This window comes from Colobus angolensis, unplaced genomic scaffold (genome assembly GCF_000951035.1).
Source record: "Colobus angolensis palliatus isolate OR3802 unplaced genomic scaffold, Cang.pa_1.0 Scaffold202, whole genome shotgun sequence".
NCBI classification, from domain to species: Eukaryota; Metazoa; Chordata; class Mammalia; order Primates; family Cercopithecidae; genus Colobus; species Colobus angolensis.
The window spans coordinates 4,889,086-4,913,150 of record NW_012115178.1 but is presented as its reverse complement, the minus strand read 5'-3'; the positions used below and the strand labels follow the sequence as shown (position 1 = coordinate 4,913,150).

The 24,065-nt window shown below is 38.5% G+C and overlaps 1 protein-coding gene across 1 annotated transcript in view; it reads right to left on the bottom strand.

The window, feature by feature from the left end:
- AKAP6 (A kinase (PRKA) anchor protein 6) overlaps nt 1-24,065 on the bottom strand; it is a 524,753-nt gene that overhangs the window by 235,291 nt on the left and 265,397 nt on the right. The window contains exons 7-8 of the mRNA XM_011941871.1: nt 11,922-12,018; nt 10,660-10,823 (exon numbers count right to left, since the gene is read on the bottom strand). Coding sequence (XP_011797261.1) covers nt 10,660-10,823; nt 11,922-12,018 — 261 coding nt within the window. The remainder of the gene's footprint in view (nt 1-10,659; nt 10,824-11,921; nt 12,019-24,065) is intronic.

The window sequence follows — 24,065 nt, the reverse complement described above, 5'->3', positions numbered from 1 at the left end:
TACTCCGAGCTTCAGGCTTGCATTTTCAACTGTTACACAAGAACATAGCGTTGATTTTCAGGTTTCTCCTCCTTACTAAATCTTTGTTCGCAAACTTTCCTGTACTTTAGAATCACCTGGGGAGGTTACAAAAATATCTATGCTCAGGTTACACACCTAGATATTCTTATTAATTGTGCATCAAGGTCACTGTTCTAAACAGAGTTAATTATCTTCCCTTTCAAAGCTGTTCGTTATCGAAATGTGTCCAACTTCAGTTAATGGTAATACCATTCTCCTAACTGCTCATGCTCAATTCCTTTAAGTCATTGTTAACTCTTCCCTCAGGCTCCATCCCCTAGATACCAAATCCCATTATTTCTTCTTCCAGACTATCACTCTTACTTTTTTCCTTATATTATCACAGCCACTGCTTTGCCTCGGCCTGCCTTTAGTTATTGTAGTAGTTTCCTAATTCATTGTCTTGACTTTCAGTCCTTCCTCTTTCATCCTACCTTTGCCATCTGTTTTCTATGACCAAATTCAGTCACCAAAAACACACAGGGCACACCAGTAAAACACAACTCTTCAGCCTGATATCCAAAGCTGTCCAGTATATAGGTCAAACTTTTTCAGGATCTATCTTTCACTAAGTCCTCATCTCTTGCTCATAAACACATGGATGCTGTATGCTCAAAAAGCCAAACTATTCACTGTTCACTTTCGATGTCCCTCATATTTTCCCTTTTCCATACTTTTGACCATGCTATTTCCTATGTCAGGAATGCTGTCCCTCCAACATCCTTCTATTACCAATTTAGCTGAATATTACAGACCTCCACAAAATCCATCTTCTCTTAGGCCTTCCCAGAGCCCATCAGGTTGAAATAATGTTCCTTCCCCCAGTTTCTGTATCTCTTGTATTTATTGCACAGTCTGCTTTAATTTAGAACTACATTTGTGCACATCTTTCTCCACTGCTAGGCAGTGAGCAAGGAGAGGTACAGTATCCTATCCAGAGCTACAACATCATGTTGTAGTTACATTTTAAATATTAATCTATTCTAAGGATGAATAAAAGCAGTATAGATGGAGAGAATGAGAAAAGCCATAAGCAAGAGCAAAGAACAAAGAAAAGGAAAAATATATTTGGAAAAGGGTGGGTAAACTGGAAGAATTAAGAAATAAAACATCAACACAAATCTTAACTAAGCAGCTAGAATCAAATGATGGGCTAAGAAGTTTGTCCTTTCCCTTGTTATGGAAGGTGTCTAAGAAGACTGTCTCAATGATTATCTAATGCATTTGGAACCTAAGTGTTTGTTGTTGTTGTCAGTAAAGGGAAAATAATAATAGGAGTTAGGACTCCTGGCATTGTTGGGAAGAATGAAGAAGCAAACCCAGGTAAAAGGCTTTACATGAACCTAAACTATAGTAAGCCCATTGTGAGTGCTAACCCCATCAACAGAATATGTTGTATAAACACACTCACACACACAATGGTTACACAATAATATCTAAGATGTCAAAATTAAACAAAGTTTTTCTGCTTTTGATTTCCAGAGACTGAGAAAGGAATGAACATGTGTGTGCATGTGTGTGTGTGTGTCAGAGAGAGAGACCTCATGAATACACTAAGGTCCATGAAACGGGCTTGGGCAGCCTATGGAACAAATGCCTCTAAAGACAGCTGAGGCAATGTTTTTTAGCTTCTACCACATTTCACTAGACACACGCTTCCTTCTTTAATCTTTCTCCTCTGTTCCTTCTCTCTTCTTTCTAGTCTCTCTTTTCTTTTGTCTTAGTCTCTTGATTTAAGCTTCCTTTTTTCCTTCTCCCTATTCTCACTCAGGGAGGTCCACGACCTTGCTGAGCTCTGCAGGAGGTAATGCTAAACAAGTATTGGCCTCTGCAGGCCAAATGAGTATAAAAATGAAAAGCCGCTGCCCCAATCCAATGCAAAATGGCCTGGAACCTGCAGAAAGATGGTCCCTGAGTTCTGCCTGGCAGGACCTCCAATCTAGTTAATGTTTCCTGAGAAACATAAACCTTCATTTAGGCACAGTGGGAGCTAAGACTGGGAATGTTCTCTGAGTACTGGTGGCAAAGAGCGGTACAGTACCTTAAAAAACACTCTGTCTCTGGTAGCATCACAACCTCATAAATGGCTATATTCCAACTGAATTCCAAAGAGAAAGAACAAGCAAAACGTGGACAACTCAATGCCATTTGACTACACTAGATGGGAGAGATACTCTGGGTGTGAGAAAAGTTAAACAAGCATTTGGAGTATTTAGGGTGCTGAGTGCAGGTGTGTGTACATTTGAAAACTGCCATTTAATAAGAAGGCCTAGGCGTCTCAACAAACACAAAAGCCAGAGCGGAGTAATCCCTTTAGCAGGCAGGGCTCTCCCAGGCTCAGCCTGCTCCCCTGCCAGAAACAACACATTCCAGGAAAAAGTGTAAGTCACACACTGAGGTAATTGTTTCACACTTTCAAAGAATTTACTTATTAGTTTTAAAGTGTTTTTTAGAAGCAATTCTCTATCTTGCCTTCTTTTTTTGTGCTTAAATACTTATATTAATAGATTTTTTAAATGTTTGACCTCCACCATATAGCACAAAGTACTTCTAATGTGTTTACTCTATATCATATCCAAAATTGATCAGACTGAGTTACAAAATGTGAGATCTGCCAATAAAAATGGCTGCTTTCCACAGACTGTAAGTTTGTAAACAATACCAAGCATCTTTGCAACTTTAGGTACTGCAGATTCAGAGATCAGGTATTCTTGGACTAAATAGAAAAAAGTAAGCTACTATTCCTGTCAATGACTTTTCCCTGTGTTGATTAAAGACATCAAAGAATTTTACTCCCAGATTCTTGCTGAGCCAAATGTTTCCATTCTCAAGGCCATCAGCAATGGAAGTATAGTGTGAAAAACCAAATAAGATATGCTTTTTTTTTTTTTTTTTTTTGAGACAGTCTTACTCTGTTGCCCAGGCTGGAGTGCAGTGGCACAATCTCGGCTCACTGCAACCTCCGCCTCCCAGGCTTAAGCAATTCTCCTGCCTCAGCCTCCTGAGTAGCTGGGACTACAGGCATATGCTACCACGCCTGGCTAATTTTTTATATTTTTAGTAGAGAGGGGGTTTCACCATATTGGCCAGGCTTGTCTTGAACTCCTGACCTCATGATCCACCCACCTCAGCCTCCCAAAGTGCTGGGATTACAGGCATGAGCCACCACGCTCAGCATGCTATGCTCTTATACACTACACAGACCATGACCATTAGCTGTCCTTTGACCTAGTATATATTTTTATTTTCCCAACCATTTTTCTCAGTCATCTCAAGAGAGTGGCAGACCATTAAAAAATTCCTCATCTTAGATCCACCCATACGTCTTATAATATGCAAATTTAAGTGCCTCAAGGAGATTAGAAAAACTATTTTTTATTGGATTCTATCACAAACTTAGTAACCACACTGATCTTCAAAGAAGGACTCACTTTTGTTTCTGTCTTTCAAAAAATACTTTTAAAGAAAAGTTACCCTTCTGATAATGAAGAAAAGGGGCTATTGAAAAATCCACAGTAGAAGAAAGAGTTCTCCCTAGATACTGCAAATCAGGACTATGTTTATATAATTCAGTAGGAAAGGAACCAGATCGGATACTGGCTTTCAGAAAGATTTCTGCACAGAAGAGGTGGAATTGGTAATGTATTTATACTCATTTGCTTGCATCAAGAATGCCATTCCATTTCAATCTGCCAACATCCTAATTAAGATGATCTAAATCTTAGGTAATTTATCATTCTAGATCTAAGATAGCCCAAAGTACCTTAGACAAGATGTTACACTATGTGCTCACACCGAAATGATAAGACCACTAAGCAGAAAAGCATGTCTTCTCTCATGTCTGGCCTGGCACTGGGCAGAGTGCAGAGTTCTCTGTCGGCACTCAATAAATAATGGCCAGGCCTTTGCCTGTTGTTTTCCTTTCTATTACTTTAGGCACAATTTAATCTTACTAGATCATTTCTGGTTTCTTTCGATAACATATACTTGTGCTCTCGTTTGCATGAGGAAGACAGCAAAGTGTCTCAAGCAGTTCCTTATAAATGTGTGCATCAGTATATGTGGGACTGACAACACATAAATGCAATTCCCATTGATTGCATTAGTGCTGTTTCTGAAGATCTTATATTAAGGAACATGCTAACTCCATGAGCTTCTGAGCCAGAAAAGAAAAGAATGTAGAGCCAATACTTTGTCTCACCAATGCTGTGGAATTAGGATCAAGTTCTATTCTAAGAAAATATTAGCCAGTTGCACTATTACCCGAGAGATACCGTAAAATACAGAGAAAACATCTTGCCAAGAAGCTCCCCAGATCGACTCCCTTATATCCCTTCAGTTAAAGAAAGTTACCCATAATTCATCAGCATAGATACTGGGTTAAGACTTGGGCATCTGGTAAACAAACAAATAAAAACACATGCTAACACTGGACTTGCCCTCTCTTGACATCTAAAGAAAGGTCAAATGGGTATATTGTAAGCAATAAACCCAAGTCAAAGGCCACATAGATGTAAATTATCAGCCAATATCTAACACTTTCATTCATAGGGCTGAGCAAACATATATAAGGAATATCCTTAAGCTTACTCTTCTGTTATTGTTAAACAGATAACATTGATGACCTTCATAGTCTGACATCCATTTCCAAAGGAAGATGACTTCAATCTAAGAGCCTCAAAGAAGGCAGATAAAATGAGCACAATCCTAGAGTTCAAAGCAGCTAACTCTCTGTCTCCTTTCACTAAAGAAATGAAGATGTTGGTTGGGACTCAGGCTAGGTCACCCTTGTAGTAGCTGTAAGTTTTCTGAATTTACAATAAAATCTTCAAATATTCTTTGTTCTGGAAACTTATCTGTTTCTTTAAAAGGGGTGAAGGAACTGTTGTTGCATGCGTTCAGTATGCAAAGTTGGATAAGTCATATAGGGAAATCCTGGTCTCCATTCTAAGATACCTGTAATAATGCATGCTTTATAAGTGAAAAATAAAGAAAGAGAAGATAAGAACAGTTTAAAGGAGGCAATGTATAAAATTTAAAGATGCTTTCTTGCTTTCAGAATTTTTGTTTTTTGCCTTGAAAGGTCAAAAAAATGTAGCTTTTGTTAGGTATTATTCACTATGTTTTGAAATCCCTTCAGTTGTAGACCATTAAAAAATTGAACATACTGAAAGCCTAATCAAGGTGATAAACTTTCACCAATCTATCTTAAAGTAAAAATATATAATTATAAGCATATTTTCAATTCTTAGATGTGACTGCTGAAGCTCTATTTCTAGAACTGGTGAATTCTATTCTCTATTTCCATGTATAAAAGATCTCACAGACCTGAGAAAACACTTTTTTAAAAAATGAAATACAACAAATAAGGTATGCTGCCAAGTCCTAGGGGAGAAGTTTCCCAGAGTCTTTGAATTTCCTCCTATCCTCCCTCTTTACAAGATTTCTAAAACCAAGTCCTTTTCTGCAGTCTCTCAAACAAGGTAAAAAAAGAAAAATACCCCCTAGACATATTCCTTAGATTTTCTATTATGCTTCTCAAGCTCCCAGTAGCTTCTGAAGTAAACCTAAGATGAATTCTGGAGTTATTTTTTATCATGTTTTAATTTTAGTTCCTCTTTAGGTCTAAGATGAAATAGATGATCATAACTGCTGTGCTTGGAGACGCATTTCATGGCACAATCTGTACATGACCTGTGCAAGGTCACGTCATGGAAAGAGGGCTGACATAATGGCTAAGAAGCCAAATCCAGCTTTTAGTCATGGAGAACTTCAGGGTAACCTATTTAAGCTTGCTGTATTTATTGCAATATAACAATAAAAATTTTGGCTTAAACAGTATGTTTAGGTTTATTCTGTATAGAGACCTCACTCTGGCTTGGATTATATTAATAGAGACATAGGAGGAATTATTGTCAAATCACTGATCATTAAGGATCGTTTTTTGTCACATTGTTGTGTCTTGGTGTACACTGTGGCAGGCTGGCCTACTCATCATCTGCAACAAGGGCCCAGGTTCCAGCCACACCACAGTTTTCACACCTCTCTATCTTGGTATGTGCTATTCTTGCTGCCCATTATTTTCACCTTGGCAAAAATCCTGTCTACCTTTCATTTAAAACATGAATGCCTCCCTGTAAATTGTTCTTTAATAGCCCAAGGTAGGTTTAGTTATTTCCTTCTCAGTGTATTTATAGCACTTTGTTCCTATCTGTATCAGAGTATTTATCAGATCCATGATAATATCTGTTTATTATTTATAACTTATTATTTATTATAATTATTTATTCGTCTCTAGAAAATGAAGGCTTGTCCACTATCCTCAGCAAGCTAACACAGGAACAGAAAACCAAACACCACATGTTCTTACTTATAAGTGGGAGCTGAACAATGTGAACACATAGATCCAGGGAGGGAAACAGCACACACTGGGGCCTGTCAGCGAGGGGACAGATGGAGGGAGAGCATCAGGAAAAAAAGCTAATGCAAGCTGGGCTTACGCCTAGGTGATGGGTTGATCTGTGCAGCAAATCACTATGGCACATGTTTACCTATGTAACAAACTTGCACATCCTGCACATGTACCCAAAACTCTAAATAAAATAAAATAAGAAAATGAAGTCTTGTGTATTTACTCCTACTTAGGATTTACTGCGTGCCGGGCACTGTTCTAAGCACTTCAGGTGCGTCAGCTCTTTTAAATCCGTATCACAACCCTTTGAGGTGGATATTATCTTACCTCTATTTTATCAATGAGAAAACGGAGGCACAGGGAAGTTAAATAATTTTCCCAGGAACACACAGCTAGTAAGTGCCAATCACTGAACTCAAGCAGTCTGGCTTCAGAATCTGAGCCTTTCTATTATTATTATACGTGTTTGCCCAAGGGAGTAAAAGAAGCAGTTCATAAATATTAAATAAATAGAAAGCATGAACATTCTGATTTTTTCATAGTTTCTTAAACTTAAATTAAGAAATATATTTTGTGTTAAATTGATTTCAAATTCATCCTTGAGTATGGATGAGTTCATTTTTCCAGAGAAAATTCAGCCAAGATTGTGGAGAAAGAACTAGTTGGGAGGTAGAGGCCTGGGGTTTTGCTGACTCAATCATGTCAAGATCTCAAAATCTCAGAGCCTCCCTCAACTTCTGCATCTGCACATACCTACAAAAGCCTCTCCTTGTAGCTGCTTTTAGATGCACTATGCTGTGCATATAATGTGACATGAAAATGCTCTGGAATAGAAATACTATTAAAAAGGAAAACATGAATGTTATTCTTGGTAAACTGATGTGATTCAAGGTATTTTCGCCTTTGGAATAATGTAAGTGGAGGGTTTTTGCTTGGTTTTCTCTTAAGAAGTAAGGCACCTTAATCATTAAGAACCAGATGTATTTCTTTTTCTTCTTGATATTTAAATTCATACCTCAAGTCCCTCAGCTCAATGTCACCTATTTTACCTCTTATCACTTTTTAATTCTTATATTTTTAAATATATTCTTATTTTTTATTTATAATAATTCTTGTTCATTGAGAGGTTTGGAAAACTCAAAGATATTCAAAAATATATAATTGTATATCATAGGTATCCTCCAATATTTCCAATTCTCTTCTAAAACATGATTTTTATGGTTATATAACCATTACATTTCATTAGAATGAAATTTAGCATAATTTAATCAAACCATTCTTATTTTAAACATTTCAGTTGACACCAATTGTTTGCTACTATAAGTAACAATGCAACAGACATTCTCTTATTCATTTTGGGTGAGGATCATGTAGTCTCTGCAGGAAAAGGGTCTTCCTAGTGCCTATTATAGAGGTTCTCCAACAGCTTATTGGAATGCAGATTGCAGGGCCCCACCCATGAGGTTCTGGTATGGTCTGAGGAAGAGCCTGGATAGGTAGGTCCTCTTTTTGAGAAATGCTGACAAGGCTTCTCTTTGATAACACTTTCTCTTTCTCACTGGGTTATCAACTTCATTCTATCTCAATGCCTCCTTAAACAATAAGCTGATTTCAAAGCGTCCATTTCAAACTGGCGCTGGTGAATGTACTCATTTCCAACATAGCTCTTTCATTAATTTAGGTCATTGTGCTATCTCTGTAGTCCACTTTGGCATGCTCCCACCCTACCCCCACTCACCCCACCCCACCCACTCATATCCCATACCATAGCCAGTAAGAGGTTTTTACAGTGCAATGCAATGATGTCATTTCTCTTCTTATTCCAAAAGCCTCCCCTTGTACAACAGCAGGGAACCCAGCTTCCCTTGCACACTTCTCTCTTTCTAACCACACTGGCCTGTTCACTCCCTGATGCCCTAATCTAAATCACTTCTGCTGGCCCAACCTCTTGTGACTCCCTTTTCTTTTCTTTCATAGCACATCACAATCTGTAAAGGCATGGGTTATTAAAGTCTGTTTCCCACACCTCACCACAAGCTTCATGAGACAGGCACTGAAGCCAATTGTTCATCTCTAATGCCTCGTCCCACACTTGGCCCTGAGCAGTGCCAGTGAAAGGCAGTACGCTGGGTGGTGATGAACATGGGCTCTGTGATCAAAGGGCTCCCAGCTCTGCTACTCAGTAGCTGTGTGACCTTAAGGAAGTTACCTAACCTCTCTTTGCACCTCCTTTTCTCCATCGGGGATTAAAATAGAGCCACTTTAAAAATTTGTCATGATAATTAAATGACATAATACAGAAATGCTATAGAATAGCATCTGGTATGTAAAATGTAGCCAATACGGGATAGCTTTTAAAAAGTAGGCACTCAGTGTATTCTTGTTAAATAAACAAAATACAATGAAGCTTTTTTAAAGTGATTTTCCCAACTCAGTCTCCTGAGTAGCTTAGATTATAGGCACGTGTCACCATACCCAGCTAAAATGAAGATTTTTGACTTGTTTTTTAGAGACAGGGTCTCTCTCTGTTGCCCAGGTTGGAGCACAATGGTGTGATCCTAGTTCCCTGCAGCCTTGAACTCCTGGGCTCAAGCAATCCTCCTGCCTCAGCCTCCTGAGTAACTAGGACTGTAGGTGCATGCCACCACGCCTGGCTCATTTTTTTCTTTTTGCAGAGATAAAGTCTTGCTATGTTACCCAGGCTGGTCTCAAACTCCTGACCTCATGTGATCCTCCTGCCTCAGCCTCCTACAATAAGTTTTTAACTGTGTCATTTCTCATCATCTTTCCTCTCCCCACTTCCACACACAGCCAAAGCATTAGCCCAGTGAACTTCTCCCTACAACCTACTCCTTAAAATAGCTCCAAGTCCACCCTGAGAAATCTGCTAAATACACTCTCCATTCCATATATTAGTTCCAGCTTTGATCCTTTCATCACATTACTTCCTAAAATACGTGTTCATGTGCCAAGCCACCTCTCCACCTTCCTTTAAATATTTCCTGAAATGCGACCTTCTTCATGGAGCCTTCTTTAAGTGAAACTGAGCTCATTATTCTATCCTCTGTTTCCAAGAAATAAGTTAAAGGCGTTGTTTGAGATTTAAAAGCCGTAAATTGTCTGAGCTTTTCACTGGCTGCATGGGTCTCAACATTGCAGGGCTGGATAGGTTTCTCCTCTGCCTGCATTTAAAAATGTCAGTCTAAGAGGGTAAAGTGTTTGTTTAACTTGCTCTGTATACATTTAGCACAATGCCAATCTACATGGATGCTAAATAAATGTGATTTGATGATGATTTACTTACTTTGTCCAAGCCAGGAATAAAAACCATGAACTCTTAAATCTGTTTCCCCCATGTTACAATACGTTTTATTCTGGATTTATTATGAGGCTGGTTTTCACAGATGCAAAAGAAAGGAGTGATTACATGAAAATATCAAATTAATAACATTATTTTCCACATTATGAATCCAAGGATACCTTTAGAACAGTGCCAGTCTGTATTAAAAGGTGCTTCATTTAAAGTTCAACTGCATATGTTTTATGGGTTATTTTGGACATCTAAAATGAATAACCAAAACACGTCAATACTCATTTTTAAAGTACTTGTTGTATTCGGTGCATGTACCATTATGGAGAACTTACACTCGGAGCAAAAAGATTTGTAGCAAAGCATATGACCTTCTTCCCACTACAATGACCATCCCCTAATTAGGCAATGCATCTGATAGTCATTAACAGGAATGAGATAATGAATCACTTTCTCTCTTCTTTGTTAATTTGCTGTAACCAAGCGGCTAATGGATGTCAGAGCTGAGTGATTGCACTGATTATAGTGATTTATAGTTGCAACAAAACAATTTAAAACCATTCTGATTATTCATGTTAAAGATGCTTTATGTTTTGTTTACTAAATGTTTTATGTCTCCCTTTCTCTCACCCCTAAAGTACTGTCCCCCTCCTTCTCTGCCACTTTTCAAAAAAAGACCTCTTCCTGGAAAACTTGGAAGTTGAAGGCTTTATTGTTTTAAACTAAGCCATTTCATTTTGTTTATATATAGAGAGAGATATATAAAGTTTACCCAGTAGAAACAAAAAGCCTTAGGGTTGGAAAGAGAACTTCAGTGGTGCCTAGTTCAAAAGAAGACAGAAATAAGAGGAAATAAGGAAAACTTCAAGCCACTTACCTTGGGGCTTCCAGTCCCTTCCTCATCCTCCACAGACACATCAGTAGCCAGTATCTCGGCTTTGATGGTATCCAGAGCCCTGAGAATCCAGCTGTGCTGCCGTTTGATTTGCCTCTGCAGCTCCTTCCATTGACTTGCAATCATCCGCAGCATGTCCTTCAGTCCTTCTCCAAAAGGAGGGGAAAGCAGAAGTTGTGGGCCTGAATGAATCTTTACTCATTATTTTTATTTAGTAAATTAGATGGCTATTTTAAACAATATAAATATTTTTAAGTGACTATTACCATCACCTGCCATATCAGCATTTGTCACTCAGAATAGAAAGAGGCAATTCTCGACAGGAGGTATAAGGGTACAAAAATGTGATAACCACATAGATCACTGGCTTGGAAACTGACTTAGACTCAGTATATTGACTTAAAAAAATACATGAGGAACAAAAATCACAATGTATAAAAATTAGCAACATTACAGTTTCACATTCCAAATAAAATGCTCTGTGTGTATCTGTGTAGAGACTTCATAATGATAAAAAAAAATCTATGGAACTAGGTAAAGTCAATTCAATGAGAAATACAGTAAATAGGCCAGAATTAAGACAGCAGTCTTTAACATTAGCAAATCCAATTAATACTATCTTTTTCCTATTTAGTTTTGCTAAGCTCAAACCTAGAGCCAAACTGTAAGTCATTCTGTCTTATGGTCTTCTAGTATCAGGATAAGTATAACCAAATGACAAAACTATTTTTCATTTATTATCTGTTCCTTATAAATATATTAATACTGGGGTAAGAATTGGTTGAAGGCCAAAAACTCTGCAAGATGTTCATGTGTGTGAAGTGGCAGGGAAATAATTTAGACTGCTTGCCTTATATCTGTAATGATATCTATAAGTACCCTAATGCATATGCATTATAACTATATATACAGTTCTCATTCATTATCTTAATGTTATTTCCAGGGCACCTACATCAAAAAGCATGTCAATGTGAAGTTTTCAAGAACGTAATTTCAACTGAAACTCAGGCGAACAGCAAGCCCAAAATAAAATGAACAGACCATTTGGAGGCAGTATTTCATCTTATAAGTATCACAGCATTGTATGCAGTATATGAAACATTTATAAATCCTGAAGGTCAATCTGATAATGTAAATATTAATAATACATAAGGAAGTGAATATATGCAGTAATTTACAGCAATGCTTCTTCATTCTTAATAGTCTGGAGACATAAAGACTTGCAATATTTCAGGAGGATTTACCTGCTTTGTGAGATGCAATAAGCTCAAGAAGTTGGTGTCCTTCCTCCTCCACAGCTTCCTTGAGAGCACAATGACTGTCTACATTCAACTTAAAACTCTGCAAGGAAAAATATGAGCATCAAACCCTGGCAAGGCAGTTACACATAAAACATCCATATAAAATTACTTGCTACTTTTTATCAAGAACCACACAGCCCAATTTACCCAATAGACAAACTAATTTGCAATACTAAAAGCTATTGATATTTGGGATCTGGGCTCAAAATGTTTCCATTAGATTAGCTGAGTGCATCTGTTTGGAAACAGCTGACAAACCTAGAAATTCATTAGGTTTTTATGAAAAGTCACATCCCGTAGGCTATATCAAGAGTAGCAGTGTTCTATAAAATATACTGAATTTCTACTAGCACATATGAGCTCTTTTCTTCATTTTTTAGAAATGTTAGTGATAGCACTATTTATGAAACCATAAAAAATTGGCAGCATAAAATATATTAGCCTTATGTGTACATATATAAACCCATTAATATAGCAGGGTTTGATTCAGCTCTGTTTCTCAGATATCACACAACAAAGAATACAGTGGCAGATTCCAGTGCTGCACTGAGGAGTTAAATGTCTTTCAGATCTTTGCTTTTTAAAAGTTTATTCCCTAAAATATGACACTGTCTTATAAACGAATACATCAAGCACAATCAGGCATTTTTCACTCATGATAGTTATCCAAAAGACAAAAACTGCTGTCATAGTTGAAATCTAACTCAGAGTCATTTCTTTCAGGGTGTCTTCCCTAATGCTTTATGTGGAATTAATTACTCCCCCTCTCTGCTCCTCATATCTGCTTCTACTGTAAAATTTATCTTACTATATGCTGCTTTATTTCTATCCTTGGCTATGAAATTATAAGTAATTTGAAAAATTGCCAGTTTTACATTTATCCCCAATTCATGTCACATACAAGTTGCTTGATAGATGTTTGCATGAATTGTGGATATCCATTGAACAGTAACACTCTGAAGGGGAAGGTTTCCATTTAAATATTTCAAGAAACATAGATGACTTTCCAAAGATTTTTCCATCTCTGGAATCTCATAAGGCATTCCAACCATAGGAGGTCCACTGGAGAGTAATCACACTAACCAATCTATTGAATCAATGGTTAATTTGGGGGGTGAAAATTCATTCCTTGACAAATTGGAGCCAGCATGGATTTTGAAATGCTGTGTGGCCAAATTTTGGCTTCTCCATGATAAGTCTCCAAAATATGTATGTTTTGCTCTCACTAAACATTTATTGAGAAGGTCTGCACTGCACTGTGCTTGGTATTAGGAATATCTGATAGAAGTTTGAAATGATACAGTTCCAGGTAGAATATAATTTTGGATTAAAGAAGTAAATCAATCATAAATTGTGAAATTAGGTATTCAGGTTCATTCATTCACTTAGAAACCATGTACTGTAGCCATTCTATACACTGTGCTGGGCAATAGAGATTTAGGAGTATAAAGCATGGCCTCCGGCCCCAAAGGGCAACTGAACACGTTACTAGGAGAATGAAGTGTAGCCTTAGAATTCCTGGGTGGTCAGTGGTGAGTCTGAACTCTCCTTTTCTTAGCAGAGAAAATGGATCTTTTTAAAATTCAGAATACTGAAACAATGATCAAAAGAACCTAGAAATGAAGGAGATAGAGATATGCAGATCAAGCCATGAAGTATAAAGATAAGAATTATAAGTTATTATAATTGTAAGTCATTATTAAAAGATGAGTCCAGAACGATGAATCATTTCATCTGACTAGAGGCATAAGATACAATAAAGTTTCAGCAGCCAATATAACAGAAAATGACAATATCAGGTTTCCCCAAGGCTATTCACCATTTCTTGTACTGTCCTCTTTTAGCTACAGGTACCTGGTTGAATAAAAGAAAACATGGCAATGTATGGGAAACCTCATGCTTCTGATCAATCCAAACTATATATTACCTATGAAAAATTAAATGCTTGTTATTTATAGTCAAAACATGACTGCACTCACTTTTTGCCACTGCCACGGACATCCTCAACTCTGAAGCAATGCCATGCAGAATGAGATACATGTGTGTTTTAGGGAGCAGGGACAGGGTAAAGAGAACACCTAAGATCACCCAAGAGCACCAAAATTTAGGAATAAACTTATTGTAGACATTTTCTCATAACAGTAAATTTAGCCTAGGGCTCTCTTTGATTCACTGTTTACTTACAATAGACCTGTTTTGAATAGTTGGTAATCACGAGCTTCCAAAGAGGTGCATGAGGTCTATGTCTCAGAGCAAATGGGAATCTAAGGAACTGTAAGTAGGTTGAATAATTTGATATAATTGAAGCCAAGAGTATAGAATAGATGCAGCTGGAACTGGCTCTGCTTCAAGATGACATGGAAGCATTTGATTAGGAAATTGGAAAAGATGAGGTATTCATTATTAGGAAAAAGATAATCTGATAAGCTTGATGCTGTAGAAAAGAACCATTTAACATAACTATTACCCAAATGGTACAATATTGCTTGATTTTCAGGTGCACCCATTAACCATTAATAATATCAACTAAGGAATTCACAATGAGCCTCTGAGAAGGCAGACGAGCAGGCACATTAACAAAATTGTCAATGAAATTTCTGGCTGCTAAAGGACTCTATAATAAGCTCTCTCGATTTTGCCCCCACCTTTTCCCAAGGGAAAGGAAGCTTAGATGAAAGGGTTTTATTTTTTTGTTGCTGTTCTTTCCTTAAACTTGATACTTGAACACATTTCCATTCTTCAGCAATGTCCTATGGTGAACAGTCCCTCTGCAATATCCATAACCCTCCCTGAAAATGCAGAGCATTCTCTGAAGAATGAATTTATGGCAAGAACATTGCCATAGGCAGTTACCATAGTCCTATGGCACTGATTATATGAAATTTCATAAATATGAGTAATCTTGTTCCTGGATGACACCAGATCTTTTCAGCATCTTTAAAGCAATGCGTAGACGAATGACTAGAAGAGAATAACTAAGGAAATGGAAAAACACAATGACTGAAACAAGCACAGGATTATCAAAGATTCACCAATGGGCATTTCTATTACTATAACCTCTAGCATCACCAGCTTGCATATATCTGGATGTACCACTTATTGGCAGGAACAAACTTTGAGTATTCCCACTGATTGTACTTTGGTCATGATCAGATTTGCAAAGAAGATAAAATATCTAATCCTTTCCACTCATATTTCTGAATAGCCCAGTTTGATAGTCACGTGGACATAAAACCAAGGAAATATATGCTGTGACGGAAACAGATATCCTGGTACAAGAAAAAGTGGGAAAGATCATAAGCACATTCAAAGGCTTAAATGTCCAGAGTGGTTCAATCTTAGCAGTATCAAATCATGAATACAGACTTTCGATCACCTGATGGAAATATTGTTAGTTTTTGCCAGGTCCACTGAGTTCCATTAGTCTTGTGATGTTCATGAATAAGTAGAAAGGACAAAAAGAGTTAGATTATTTTCTGGCCTAAGTTTTGTTTCTTCACAAGGCATAAATTCATATAATAAATATTTATTGAGTAGTATTTGTCAAGCCTATAGATACAAAAGTTAACAATATACAGTCCTTATCCTCAAATAGCTTATATTCTATTGTGCAAAGGAGATAAGAAAACAAGTAGCTTTACAAGACCCAGCAGAGAATAAATATGTAATTAGGGTTTAGTGTATAACACAGAGTGGTGGGGCCTTAAGCAAACTAAACAGTGATATGCCTTGCCCAATGGGATTCAAGGTTTTTTTAAAAAAAATTTATTTAAGAATTATGCTGACCAAGTAAAAACAAGGCTAAATTAGCTGGGTGTGGTGGCATGCACATATAGTCCTAGCTACTCGGGAAGCTGAGGTGGGAAGACTGCTTGAGCCCAGGAGTGAGCTATGATCATACCACTGCACTCCAGCCTGGGCAATAGAGCAAGACTCTGCCTTTAAAATAAAATAAAATACAAACAAGACAGATGTTTATAGTCTGTATAAGTGCTGGATAGGGGTTGTGGGAGCCCATGCTGGGATCCAGGATTCAGCAGAGCCTAGCAGGGAGCTTGTGGAGAAAGAACTGATTTGTACATGGGCCTGAAGATACTCCTACATTATAGCATGAAGCAGGGAGCCACAAGCAGCTCAGTGTGGCTAGGGCAGGATGCAAGCAAGAGAGACAGCAGCTATGGCTACACAGGACTTGACCCCAAGAACCACAAAAGAGTGATGGAAGAATATGACAGTGACATGGGAGAGTGGCTGGTGCAAATCTGTGATCTAGAAATCTTTCCAGCTATTGCATATAGTGTTGATTTTAAAAGGGCAGACTGGAGACAAGGAAGCCATTTAGGAAGCTGCTGTGGTAATACAGGCCAGATGTTTCTGCATGCTCATATTTTTTTTAATTAAAAAAGGTATGCTTTTCCTTCTAAGTGAATAGAAGAAAAAAATGGAGAAAATCTTCTGTCTTTTTAAGTTTCTCTCAGTGCGTGAGAGAAGCATGTGCCAGAATTTAGTTCTTTGGCTGTTCTGATGATAAATACCAGAGGTTATTAGTCAGGAGTCTCCAAATGTGAAAGACATATTGAACTGATGAACTTTTACTCCCACTGTCATTTTAAAGAGATGGTATATATGCTGATGAATAAGACACTTGACGACACTTTTTCTTCACACAAAAGATTTTTACTACCCTAAGAAAAAGAAAACTTGCCTTTTTACAAGGGCAGGAGGAAGAATGTGTGTTCAGTCAGAAAAGCCAAGGCTTGAAAAGTCACCTGCTATCTGCCTCAGGCCATCTCTGCCCAGGCTCCACTCTGAGCTGTGCCCAGAACCACTCTCCATTCTCAGAGGGGCTCCTTGGGGAGAAGAAAGCCATGATCCTCCGTGTAGTTTCTCTTCTCCTCTCCACAATGCCATCCACAGAGGATGGGCAGATGTACCTGTCCTCAAAATATATCTTTAAAATGCCACATATACCAAGAATTGGAAGATTTCTATGAGTAAGCATTTAAGAACCTCCTGAAAACTTGAGAAGACATTAGATAGCCATCAAAATGAAGACTAAACAATCACATGGACAATACATAGAACATGCCACAAAAAACGAAGATTCCAAATTGTATCTATGATAAAACTACATATGTATAAGTAAATAGTCTTAGTACTTAGAAAAAGACTGCAAAAATCACAACAAAATGTTAACATAGTTTGTACAGGGTTGAACTTGGAGTTACCATGGTCTGATCTCAGGGAACAAGCTCTGGGTGCTTTAGTTTTCTGAAATATAAAATGGAAATAATACTATCTAACTTCTAGGTGGCTGTGAGACTTAGAGATAATGAATGTGAAGCATTGAAACACTGAGAATTGGAGATAATAAATATAAAGCATTAAAGCAGTGCCAGACAATGAGTGAGACTAAAAAAATCATTATGAATTTTAAAATTCATTTTCTCTATTTTCCAAATATTCTATGTAATAGATGGGTACTTTGTGACATTTTCAGGTGATAAGGGTTCTTTATTGTTGAGGTACTCTGAATTCCTCAAGGGCAGATACCAGGTTTCCATTTGCTGTATGCTTCTACCTGGCAAAGGCCTGCGCACAGAGGACCCCCTAAAACATAAATGCTGCTGTATGAGACATGGGGAAGAGTAAGCCCAGACTGAGAATCCAATGATTGGCTATTCCTGTTGCCTCAAGTGTGTGGCCTTGGATGAGTCATTTAACCCATCAGGGCTTCTGTTTCCTTATTTATCATCCAGGCATTTGGCCTCAATATTTCCCAGCCCTTGAACACTTTGGTTTTACCTTCTCTAAGCCAGGCAGTTAAGCATAGGCAGCTTGGGAGACTTTTGATTTATTTTAAATCGGAGAATGTTCAAAAGGGAAAGAATCCCAAAGGCTATCTAACCACTCATCTACCCAAGGGCAGCTCTGTCTCTCAACCATCCCAGGCAGATGTGTCCCTTCTATTTTTAACCACCTCAAGGGAAGTCTCTTCTAAGGTCTCATCCCGAGTCCGCAACATTTCTTCTCAGGAATTTAAGAACTCTGTGAAGAACAGTGTAAGCTTCCCACTGCTTCACATTCTTTTGCCAAGTCATCCCTCCAGTGTATGGTTTGGAAATCAGAAGCACTGTGAGAATATTCCAACAAAATCCACACATCCAATCAATCAGCAAGCCCTGACTATTTATTTCCGCTTCTTCATCTCTCCATATTGACTAAAACTGCCTTAGATTAAGGCTTTCATCATCATCCCTTGCCAGGTTAACTGAAATCACAGCCCTCCTCAAAACTAGACTTACTTCTTATTTGTTGTAGCCTATGAAGGTGCAGGTAGTGTCTTAAGCTTGAAGGATATAGCTATAAACAAGACACACATAGTCCCTGCTCTCACAGAGCTCACAGTCATGTGTGTGTGTGTGCACGTACGTGTGCTGGGGTGGAGGTGGGGGACACTATGTAAACAAGGAATTGCAGTCAGCTGTGTCAAGGGAGTTATGACATGGTGTAGAACGGGGCTATTGACAAGCAAGGGCTCTGGAGCTGGACAGCCTGGGTTCAAACCTTGGCTCCTCCATCGCCCACTGTGTAGCTTTGGCCAACCTCTGTGTACTCAGTTACTTCATCTATAGATGAGGGGAAATGTTAATGCCCACTTCATGGGGTTGTTGTGAGGATGAAATGCCTTGATACATGCAGAATGGAGCCTGGCATATTGCAATAATGTAAGTGGTTTCATTATGCAAAATGACCTTCCTACAAAACAACTCTGACATTAAGACTCTCCAATGGCTTGCCAGGGTGGAGAATAAGATCCAGGCCCTGAGCATGACCTACAGGGCTCTCTGAGATCTCAGCCAACTCAACTTCACAGGCCACATATCTGCCTTGAAATGTGCCTGGATTGCTTAAAGTTTCCAGCTCACATCAGCTGTCTTGCTACTCCGATTCTACTCTGGCTGGCACTTCTGCCTGGCAAGCTCTTCCCTTTGAAAAGCCCTGCGCATCCTTTAAGATTCATCTCAGGTGTCACCTTCTCTAGCAACCTCTCCCTGACCATCTTCGATCCAACTGGTTTCCCCACCCTTGGCACCCATGGTACTTGTGCAGAGTTCAAATCTTCACTTACTACATTGTGTTAAAATTATTGATGTGTCTGTTTTGCATACAAGAGTTCCTTGAGAGTAGAACTCTTTATTTTACTCATTTTTGTATCCTCAGTGTCTAGGACAGTGCCTGGCACACAGCACATAACTAACAAATGTTCAGGGAAATGAATGCATGGAGATTTGTACCACAAATCTCCCCACATAGCTTTTAAACAGCTTGTGGCATTTTGGGAGACACTGGTACAATCACTCTTCACTTGGAAGTAGTTGATAAATGTCCCCAAATTTTACTCAGTGAACACCATGTAAATGAGCTGTCATGTTCCTTCACTTACAAAATTACTTGCCAATTACAGTTAGATGATCCCAGCGTAATTGCCATGTAAACTGTACCCTGGCTGAGATAGCCCAAATCATCAATTAACTTTGCCCTCTCATCATGTGGTACTTACCACATAATTAAATAAATGGTCAGCCGCTACCACAATTGTCTATTTCTCCAGCAAAATGAAGTGGCTACATTTGTCATTGATTTATCAGTTATGACAATCTGTAATACACCTCTAGGTATAAAAGCAGAAGCTTTAAAAAAAAAAAAAAAGAACTCTGTACTCTTGAGAAAGATGTTCCAAGTTTTTGATCAAAAAGATAAGCATTATAAAATCTTTGTTTTCCTTTTGGAAAAAAAAAAGAGAGAAGACACTGAGATATGAAGACAAAAAATCCTCCTTCCTCCTGAGAAGAGTTTCTTCCTGAAACCTCAGACAATAGAAACATTTCCAAGAATTTGAAAGTGAATTTAGCTCTTCAAACAAGATACAATTTATTTCAAATAAACAGTTTTTTTTTTTTTTTGGTGCAAAGTAGATGCATTTTACTGAAGCTGACATTCTTTTCTGATAGATTGGCTAATATGTTATGCAAGAATTAGACAGATGGGAGAGATCCTGAATGTTGACGGTGGCTTCAAGTGACAGAATTTTCATTTGCGTCTCTGGATGCCATCTCCACACCTGACACAGGTAATCACATTCACTTCCCAGCATGGCCACATTAGGCCAAATGGATTCCCAAACAGAGGTTCTGTCTAAAGGGACCATTTGACTTCCAGAACACACTGCTTGGAGGCCCTGATTGAAAACGAGGTCAATGCTGGCCCAAATATTTCTCTGCTCCCTGAGGTGGAATAATTGATGTGCAGCAGCCCCTACAGATGTGGATTCACGAGAGTGATGGATTGATATAAGTATATTATTCACACGTACAGCTGCTAATATACAGGTCCCAGTGCAAACACCAGGACTTAAGAATATTATGTGGATTTAGGACAATCCCTGAAGGACTCTAGTTCCATTAAAAATTTGTTTGGCAGCCTGGGGCAGATCTATTCCAACTCCCACATGCTTCATGCATTTGAGAGGGGGAACTAAATCACTTTAAAAATAAATTAAATAAATTTTGTAATGTCAAGTCATTAACATCCTGTCTAGTCAAACTGTCTTCATATTTTGAAACAGTAACATTTACCTCTGAAATTAAAAAACATTCAAATATCTGAGTTAACATTTTTATCTGAGAAAGCATTCCTGGTGTTTTTTGCCAAAGGCGATAAATTGCATCCTGAAAACAGAAGAAAACATTCCTATTTTTCCCTCTGTAGATGTTTTTCTTGTCGCAAATATACCAAACAATACCTAGAAAGTCCTGTGACAAGTCCATTTTGATTTGTAAATGGTAGAAGAAATAACTTGCAGACATGTTCAGTTGTCGTTTGACGATTTATAACATTTGTTAGAATCTGTTGCCCACAGTGATTCTAACACTGCTTTTATAAATGCTCATTCATTCACTCAGCAGATTTTGTTTGTTTGTTTTGTTTTGTTTTTGTTTGTTTGTTTCTGAGACGGAGTCTTGCTCAGCCGCCCAGGCTGGAGTGCAGTGGTGCAATCTTGGCTCCCTGCAACCACTGTGAGCCACTGCGCCCGGCCTTAGCAGATACTTTTAATACCTATCATGCATGTGCAAGGCTGGGAGTTGAGGGAGACACCACAGAGACAAAAGCCGTCCCTCAAGTAGGTGACAGCATCAAGAGAACAGCTGAGGGGAGGGTGGGCAGGGAGAATTTCAACTCGTCTAAGAACACCCAAGCTTCTCACGCCAAATGTTCTTGGGTCTCCAAGGAAGATTCCCCCAAATGATAAAAGCACCCTCATCCTCACATAAAACATGTTTATTTCACCTTCACAACAACCCTATAGATATATAATAGGCATTTTTCTGGCTAATGTAAAGATCTGGAAGTTTAACTTCATATTATTTACATCACATGAATTATTTCAAGATTCCAAAATTCCACGTAATGCAGTAGAGAAGTAGGATAAGCTCATGAATCTACACATGGAGAGAGATGGTAGGTGACCACACTCTGGCTCATGTGAGTCTCTCATCCATGCACGGTGTCCTTCAGCCTGTGCTTGGACCCTTATAGTGTGAGGCCTGTCTGTAAACCTTCTCTTCAATGCTTAGTATAATACTGCCCTAAATAGGAAGTGCTTAATAAATGCAGTGTTTCCCTGACATTCTAATTAAAAACAGTCATTATTTCCTAAAGAGAAAAATAGGGCCGGGCACGGTGGCTCAAGCCTGTAATCCCAGCACTTTGGGAGGCCGAGACGGGCGGATCACGAGGTCAGGAGATGGAGACCATCCTGGCTAACACAATGAAACCCCGTCTCTACTAAAAAATACAAAAAACTAGCCGGGCGAGGTGGCGGGAGCCTGTAGTCCCAGCTACTCGGGAGGCTGAGGCAGGAGAATGGTGTAAACCCAGGAGGCGGAGCTTGCAGTGAGCTGAGATCTGGCCACTGCACTCCAGCCTGGGTGACAGAGTGAGACTCCATCTCAAAAAAAAAAGAGAAAAATAAAGGAATAAATTAGTAAAATGTCTGGGCACTAACAATTTTCAAAACAATAACTACTGGGTATTATGGCTCAAGAGTCCTTAAACTGAGACAGGCAAAAGTACATTCCCAGGTGCTTGAAACAGTGCAGGAGTCCTATTTAACAGAAAAGGGAAGATAACACTATTTGTCTCCTAGATGCACACAAAATTAGAGTTACATGACTAAAGGAATGTAGTTCAAGACTTTCATATGTCCAAAATGAGCCTCCTACACTATCATTCCCACATACCAACCTCAAAATGCCTGCAGGCTATAAATTTCTCAAAGACCCTTCCATCCCTGTGCCACCAAAGGAAGAAACTCAAGGCTGGGAGTTAAGTGGTATTCCAAGTCCCCCAAAGAGAAGTAATGTTGTCAATTCCCACTAAACTCTCTGCGACTACCCTTAAACTGGTGGGAATCAAGGGGGACAAGCAAATGGGACTTCAAAGCCCCTGTAAGGCCACCAGCCTGTTCATCAAGGCTGAGGGAGGTGGGGGAAGTCCAATGAAACTCTCATAGCTCGTGCTTTTGAAGTTTGATTCACTGCTCTCATTAGCTGAGCAGCACAGCCAAATGACAGCTGCTGGTGTTGTGAAGCTTAACGTGCTGGGGCCTTGGCTACCTATGGAGATGCTGGGAGAGACAGGCACCAGGAAGTGGGAAAAAGAAAACCCTGTCATCTCTTAACTCAAGCAATGAAAAATGGAGCAGAGGTAGAGACAGGAGGGCAAGCAAGAGAAAAGCAGCTGCAAGTATTTGGGGAAATTTTCTTATATGGCTAAAATCTCTGTAAGAAGTATACTGGTTTTTCTTATGAGACAAATGAAAGCTGTTTAATCAGAAATATGATATAACATGAAGATCTAAAGAAATACAGATGATAAATGCATGCATATATCTTTATTGAGAATTTTGTTAGACACTTTAAATTGAATCTATTTTTATAAGTATTTAGTAGAATGACACAATAAGGAAACATTTTCAAACCCTTCATGGACACCAAGACTGTAAGCACTGTCTACAGGAGTTTGGTGCTTCTGTGCCACCATGTGACAGTCACCTAAAATTGCAGGCACCAATCTTAAAGGAATAACAAAGTTCAGGAAGGTATGTTTTAAAAGTCTACTGCTATAAACATGGCCTCAAAACTCATACACACACAAATCCCACTCATTTTTCAGGACTTAGAGAAACAGCTGTCCCTGGAGTGTGACAGATTTATTACAGAGACTCTCTGAATTGCTGCTATAGGCAGACACTAATGGGACAAGGAGGAAACTCTCAATTGGTGTTAAAATAAAGTTCATTGAGTATTATTTGCAACAGCATAAATAAGAAGGCAGTTTGAATGCCCATCACCATGGAAATGATTAAATAAACTATGGCATATCCACACAATAAAATATTAAGGAGCTGCTAAAATGTGCACCAGATCTTCATATACTGATAGAAGTGTATCTGTGACATATTTAGATACAAAAAGCAAGTTGTTGAACAGCATGCATAATATGAATTAAATAATCCTTAAAGTGTACGTATTTTTCCATAAAAAGGTTAAAAAATATATAGAACTATTTACATTGGTTACCCAAGGGAGGGTAAGACTTTTTACTTTTAATTTTATGCTGTTTAACACAATTTGAATTTTTTTCCAGTGAGTATAATTTAATATTTTTCTTTAAGCAAAGTTCCATAATTATAGAAGTTGTATAAAAGACAGTTTGCTCCACCTTTAGCATGTACCCCTGATACTTACTGTACTTGTATGACATTCGCCCCCTCTTTTTCATGTAAATACTACTCATAATGTCACGTTACCTGGTTTCACACATCCCTAGAATGGTCCTAGGGTCTTGATCCTGCTCCATACACAGAAAGAGAAGCTCTCAGCAATTCCACATCCTTCACTACACTCAAGTCTTGCCCAGCTGTAGAGCAGTGGGCCATCCTATGCTATAGCCTTAGGGGAAACTAGGACAGACAAAGCATGTTGGTCATGAGATTTCTGACTAGAAAAGAGTGAGCCTCAA